The sequence below is a fragment of the Vigna unguiculata genome, chromosome 9 (genome assembly GCF_037176805.1).
Source record: "Vigna unguiculata cultivar grain cowpea cultivar isolate G323 ecotype 2 chromosome 9, ASM3717680v1, whole genome shotgun sequence".
NCBI classification, from domain to species: Eukaryota; Viridiplantae; Streptophyta; class Magnoliopsida; order Fabales; family Fabaceae; genus Vigna; species Vigna unguiculata.
Window position 1 is genome coordinate 31,860,236 of NC_140800.1, and position 7,004 is coordinate 31,867,239.

The window sequence follows — 7,004 nt, forward strand, 5'->3', positions numbered from 1 at the left end:
ATTCCCTTAACATTCCGAAATTGAAAGTTCTGAATTAAAGAGGTTGTAACATTTGTATGGTATTTATTTAAAAAATGAAGTTATGCTTTTGTATCCTAAAGTTTTGAATAAGTTTTCTTTTACTATTTCAAACAAAAAATATATATTTCAGTGTTGAAATTCAGTAAAAATGTGATTTTAATCATCAAATTTAAAAGATTAAAGAAAGTTTTAAAAATAAGGAAATAGAATAAACTTTTTCCATTTTGATATGAAAAGTAATTTTCTTTTCTAATTTGGAACCAAATTCAATGATATAAAAAATTCCAGAAAATTAGAGCATGATTAAACGTTTAAAGAATATTATAAAAGATTGAAAACCTGAGAAATAGTCAATGTGGGTCAAAAAAGGATAAAGTCAAGACGTGGTTTTCGAAACCAGGTGGTTTTAATTCTTTTCATGTGTGTTTATATATATATATATATATATATATATATATATATATATATATATATAAGAACAAAGATCCCGGTTCCTGCGACGACAGATAATGTGGGCCACTTTGTGAATAACATTGAAGGAGGAGAGTTTGTGCTGAACAGTTAATTGCTCTGAGCATTGGTGACGAGGTTTGGATCTCTCCAGCCAGCTGCATCCGAGACAAAAGCTAGAAATTTTATGTCTTTTTTCTGGTAAAATTCTTTTTCGTTGAATCTGTGTTGTTGTGGGTATAGTTGAGGTATGAATTCAAGGGGTTTTCGTGGGAGAAATTCTGTGACCCCTATGTACTCTTTGTTTGAGTCATTGATTTTTTGTCCTCGTTTCTTTAGGGTTTTCTGTATCAAGAACCAAAACTTTTACTTGTTTGGGCTTTGAGTTGGGAATAGGGTTTGTGTGGGGTTAATTTTTTCTACTCTTCCTCTGAATGCAATTACTGAATTCGAATTTGTGCATGTCCTGATATACGTGCCGTGTTTGTGAACATTGACTTGCTGATAAACCTCGGCGAGGAACCTTGTAGCCTGCTTTTTATGTGTTCTTCTTGGTGTGTTGAAGAGTATATGTGCGGTAGATTGGTGTTTGGAAAGAAGGTACATTAAGGAAATGATGATGATGATTTTGATCATATGTGGATCAATAGAGCCCTAAATGAGAATCCGGGTAAACAGAGGCAGAGGAAGTTTGAATAATGTGTTGTTAGAAACTGTTTAAAACACCCTGAGTTAAATGTTTTGTATTAGTTGGCTGATTAGAAAATTTTACTATTAACATAAGAAAATGAACATTATAATTTTAGTGTAAATAATGAGTCAAATTTTTCTCCCCTTTCTCTCAACATCTCAGTTGATTTCATTCACAATCATTTCTCTTTACAATTTTGCCATTGCTTTGATTAAAAAAGATCCTGCTAGTTATTTCACATTTGTCATATTCTGTTTTAACTTTATTTTGAACTAGTCCTTGTGTCTCTATATTACATATTGGAGTCACAAGCACAGGTAGGAGAGGGGAACAGGTGTGCCTAGTGGAAATCCAAACCCTGACAGCATTATTGTATCTGAATCTTGAGTCAATTTCAATTAAATTACAAGTTCATTGTTTGCTCACTGTTATTTTATTTGCCTTCAAAATTTGGATAATTCATTGTAATTCTTATATCAAATTTAATAAATTGTTGGGTTTTGAGGGCATACTAAGTGTGAGATGGTTATGGAGGATTATCACAGTGGTCAAGCAGTGATTTTCCCTTTGTTACTGTGCAGAATTAATAAATTCATCCCACAAATCTTGGTTCGACAATTTTAAGTCTAACTAATTATAAGTGTCCCATTTTTAATTCTGTTTTCATGAATTTTGTTATCATATAAAAGGACATTAGTTTTTGGGGCAGTTTTGCTGTTGTACATGCAGTGATTGAAGTTATTGCCAAGATATTGTTTTTGTGCTCTTGTCTTACATGTCTGTTTTTTTCCTAGAGTTCTAAGCTCTAACATCTGGGCTATGGATGATAAACAAGAAAATTTGTTGTCATCCACCTTGCCTAGCCATCTGTTATCAATCGACGAGGAACTATGGCAGATGGCCGAAGAGAGGGCACAAGAGATACTATGGACAATTGAACCAAATGTATTATCTGAGGTGAACAGAAAGGATGTTATTGATTATGTTCAGAAGCTGATTAGAGGTTGCTATGGATCTGAGGTTAGAATATTTTGATCCAATTATTATAAATTTATAAATTTTATTGCCTGAGTTGGTTTTCTACATCTAGTCTTCTCTTCATTTAACGAAGTTGCATTCTTTCCCTCATAATTTGTCGGGTGTTCTTGTGTTCTGCTGCTTTGAATTGTTTGTACACAATTAGATTGACTTTGATGTATGCTATGAATGTTCTTTTATATTTTGTAGAAATGATTGACGAATTTTTTTTTCCTCTCCCCCCCCTATCATACTTTTCTTTTAAGAGCAGTTAGATCTGAATGTAACTTTATTATTTATTCTACTGTCTCTTTAACATGAGTTTCCTCTCCCCCCCACTGCATTTGATAAATTTTAATTTCTCTATACCATGAGATTTGTAGTTTTAAAAACTTCAAAATGCCTGAATTGAAATGATGTTGACGTATTTTGCTAGTAATTGATTGCTTGAGTGAACATTGTTGACAAATGGAATTGGACACTAAATCCATTAGGAAAAGGCTTGAATATTAAAGTTACAGATTTTTTTTACCTTGATTGCACTTAAATTTAAAAGCATTTTGTACTAGTTGATTTAATTATATTTATACCATGACAGTGGTGATTGAAAACGAATGTTTTACCTCTGTGGATCTCCTACAGGTCTTGCCATTCGGTTCTGTCCCGCTAAAAACCTATCTTCCTGATGGAGATATTGACTTGACTGCTCTTAGTCATGAAGATGCAGAGGAGGATCTGGCACAGTCAGTATTGAATGTACTTCAAAGTGTAGATGACCCTGAATACCAAGTAAAAGACGTACAAGATATACGGGCACAGGTTTATAAACAAAATTTTCTTGTAATCTGCTATAATTGTCTTACTGGCTTTTACATTGAAGAATTGTCATTTTCTTCGACTGACCTTATTAGAAGTGGCATTTAATATTCTTGTGGTGAAAGGATATCTCCTCAGCTTTGTTAGACTTACCTTCTTTTGTTTGGATCATTGGATGATGGCTCCAGGTCCGGCTTTTGAAATGTACAGTGAAAAACATAGCAGTTGACATCTCTTTCAATCAGATGGCTGGACTTTATACTCTACGTTTCTTGGAGCAGGTATTTGTATTAATTGATATTTACCCTTAATTGATGTTTGATTTCTACATACCGTGTGGTCTGTTTCTGTGTTTCAGATGTCATGTAAGGAACACCTTAAAAAAAATTCCATGTTTCCATTCAGCCAACTTGCATTTTGGTGGTCTCAATGGTGACTTGATTGTTTGCTTCGCCCCTTTCCATTCTCTTACTCCATTCATTTTCTTGATAAATGATTGTTACCAATTCTCCATCCTCATAGTGTATCCATATTTTGTTGATTAACGTCTTTCAAATACTTGTTGATATCTAACATTCTAATGAAATTCTACTAGTACTTCATTTTTAATTGCAAACAAAAACTTCACCCATGTTTCTGATTACATTAATTTTTTTTTTCAGTTTATGTTCAGGCTTTGCTAATTTTGCTAATTGGATAATTTTAGGTTGACCAACTTGTTGGAAAGAACCATCTTTTCAAGCGCAGTATTATCTTAATCAAAGCTTGGTGCTATTATGAGAGCAGACTTCTTGGTGGACACCATGGCCTGTTATCGACATATGCCATAGAAATATTAGTCTTGTATATTATCAATCGTTTTCACTCTTCAGTGCGTGGTCCTCTAGAGGTGGGTCACGCCTTCCATCAATAATATTCTTTGCACTCTTTCAGCATCTGTTTTTAAGCTCTAAGAATAAAACCACTGAATTACTACTACTAGCAGGTGCTATACACATTTTTAGACTACTATGGCTCATTTGATTGGGACCATAATTATGTTAGTATATGGGGTCCCAAAGCCTTAACCTCCCTTCCAAAAATTGCTGGTAAGTGTTGCAGTGTGTAAGCAGTTGGATGCTTTTTCAATCTTCAATCTTTTGATATACCGATACTCACTTGCTTGTCACAGAGACACCAGAATGCGATCAGGATGGATTCTTGCTCCAGAAAGAGTTTCTCAGAAATTACAAGAATATGTGCGCTTTTCCGGCAAGGGCATCTGAGCCTACAGCCCATGAATTTCCTGTCAAGTTCATGAACATCTTGGATCCTCTTAGAAATGACAACAACCTAGGGCGCAGTGTAAACATAGGTAATTTATTTTTTCCTTCTAAAGGTGATGGATATTTTACACCTTTAAAATGGTAACAAAAAAAGCATATGATTTATGCTGAATACATACACACTTTAATTGGTTGGGCTTCTTCATAATGATTAAAGGACGTGATATTAGTTGTTATAGTTTATTAGAAGATCTTTACGTTTAAGAACATCTACAAGTTCACAACTCAGCATACTGGTGAAAATGCATCAAGACTTATTTAAATATCATTGTAGACATCAATATTTGATATATTCTCATGATGCTTTAAGTTTTATATATGATACTGAAATAATTAGATATTCCGATGTTCATGATATTTTAACACTCTAGTGGTTTACTTCCTCTTATTTCCCTACTTTTTTACTTACCTGCAGCCAGTTTACATCGATTAAGATTTGCTCTCTCCTATGGTGCTCGAAGGCTTAAGCAGATCCTCACACTTCCTGGAGAAAACATGGGTGCAGCTCTAGAAAAGTTTTTCTTCAGCACTTTGGACCGGAATGGGAAAGGAGAAAGGGCGGATGTTGATGTTCCGGTTTCTCCATTTGGTACCGGAAGATCTGAAGAGTGTGTCCTCCGTGGAGATTGTGAAAGTTACTATGGTGGCTTACAATATATTCAGCTGTATCGTAACTATACCATGCCAGTAACTGCACATTCCAGTTCTCCTTCTAGGCCATCTCAGGACGATATCCATGCATTATCAAGGCAGCAAAACTGGAGTATGATTTACAAAGGTGGTACAGATGTGTATATTCCAGGACAGACACTTTATCATCCAACTTACAACCTTGAAGAAGGAGGGAAATCACGTGGAACAGGCACATACATCCCTGACTTGGTATAATGTCTTTCTTCTATCTATATAGGTCTTGTTTGGATAAATTTTCTATACACACACTTATACAAGAGAAGAAAATAGAAGTTAAGCTAAATGAGAGTTCTCATGTAAGATAAAATTAACTTATGGACATAATTTTAATAAAGTTCTTTTGTTTTTCTTCTCCAAAAGCTAAGATGCAGAAGATGATTATTTACTCTTCTTATTTATGGAGAAGTTTATTTAAATATAGAACCTTATATTAAGATTATAAAACACTATATCATTCCCAGAATGGTTGAATATTGCAGAATTATAATTCCTACTGGGATATACGTGCAAGGGCGAACAGGCCAAGGAGATATACTTCTGCAAAGCACATTGCATTGCCCAAATCACCTCCGAAGAAGCAACAAGAGGAGGAGGTTCACTATGAGACGGACACGAGTAATGGTAATTCAGATTCCAGGTTTTTTGATCTCTCAAACGAAGATTTCCCCCTTCTTCCATGCAATTGCAAGGCTACAGAATCAACACAAGTCCAAGACTATGCTCCATTAGCCAACATTAATTCTGAGACAGCGATTTATGGGAATTCGAGTATGTCTGAGTCTTCAAATAAAGATTTGTCCCTTCCATTAGTAAAGGTACATTCTGAGACTGACATAGATGGCAGTACTCCTCGGTTGTTTGAACTCTTTAAGGAAGACTTCCCCCTTCTTCCAAAGGTTTGTTCTGAGACCCTAATGGATTGTAGTTCAATGTCGGTTGAGCTCTCAACGAAAGATTATCCCTTTCTTCAAAGCAATCACAAGACTATCTGCTCAGAGTCTGGTCAGTTAACTAAGCACACCAAGAGCTTTCCATCCTTAAAAGAAGCTAAATGGAAGGGTATTGAGTTTGGCTCTTTCAAGAAATCACAATCGCTGACAGAACCAAGTTTGTCGTCAAAGGATGAGAAACCAGATTGTGGTGTTTCATTAACAGAAAATGCTGTAACTGTAGTTCCGATGGTGCCAACGGAGAGGAAAGAGAAATCTCGCATGATCAATGAGAAGATGTATTGAACGTGTTGACGTAGATATTCTGTAGGGTATACATAAGTAAAGTGGTCATGTTCTGATCAAATATGTGAAAAATAGTGTCAAATTTTCCTTTTTTTTTTCCTTTTATATTTACATTTGTAAATTTGGGAGAAACTTGAATATCCTCGAACTTCATGGGAACAGACAATTGGTGGGAGAATTGTCGACCAATCTTGTGCCATTTGGTGGTGGAGACAGAATGACAACTCCCTTTGAATTTAACATCTGCATCAACTTATTATTCCTTTGATCGTTTATGGCTCAGTTCTCATGTTTCTATTTGGATTGGTAATGAAGAATGGAACAATCGGATCCATATAATGAGATGGAAGAATAGGTATAAGTGGTAGAGTCAAATAGGGATGTCAAAAATATCCGTACCCGCGGGTATCCGCGGATAAAACCCGCAACGGGTAGGAAATTGATATTAAAAATGGATACCGCTACCCGCGAGTATGGGTATTTTTGATACCCGCATGTTAACGGGGTGGGTACGGGTATCATAGTATCCGTACTCGTGGATACCCGTATCCGCTAAACTTTTCCTTATATATATATATATATATATATATATATATATATATATATATATATATATATATATATATATTAGTAAACAACATTATGAGTCTTCATTCAATAATGGTGGTCAGATTCTTACCCCACAAATGAGTAAATTACTTCCATATACTGTGGAGGCATTGATGTGTCTCTCTAAGACTGGTTATGGACTAACAT

General features: G+C 35.0%; 1 protein-coding gene across 1 annotated transcript; it reads left to right on the plus strand.

The window, feature by feature from the left end:
• Window positions 1-504: 504 nt before the first annotated feature.
• On the plus strand, window positions 505-6,488 carry LOC114163765 (uncharacterized). The gene is made up of 9 exons (XM_028048070.2): window positions 505-672; window positions 1,959-2,182; window positions 2,822-2,998; window positions 3,184-3,276; window positions 3,702-3,884; window positions 3,981-4,083; window positions 4,167-4,349; window positions 4,736-5,202; window positions 5,493-6,488. The coding sequence occupies exons 2-9, from the start codon at window positions 1,982-1,984 to the stop codon at window positions 6,246-6,248; spliced, it is 2,163 nt and encodes a 720-aa protein (XP_027903871.1). The 5' UTR covers window positions 505-672; window positions 1,959-1,981; the 3' UTR covers window positions 6,249-6,488.
• Window positions 6,489-7,004: the final 516 nt, after the last annotated feature.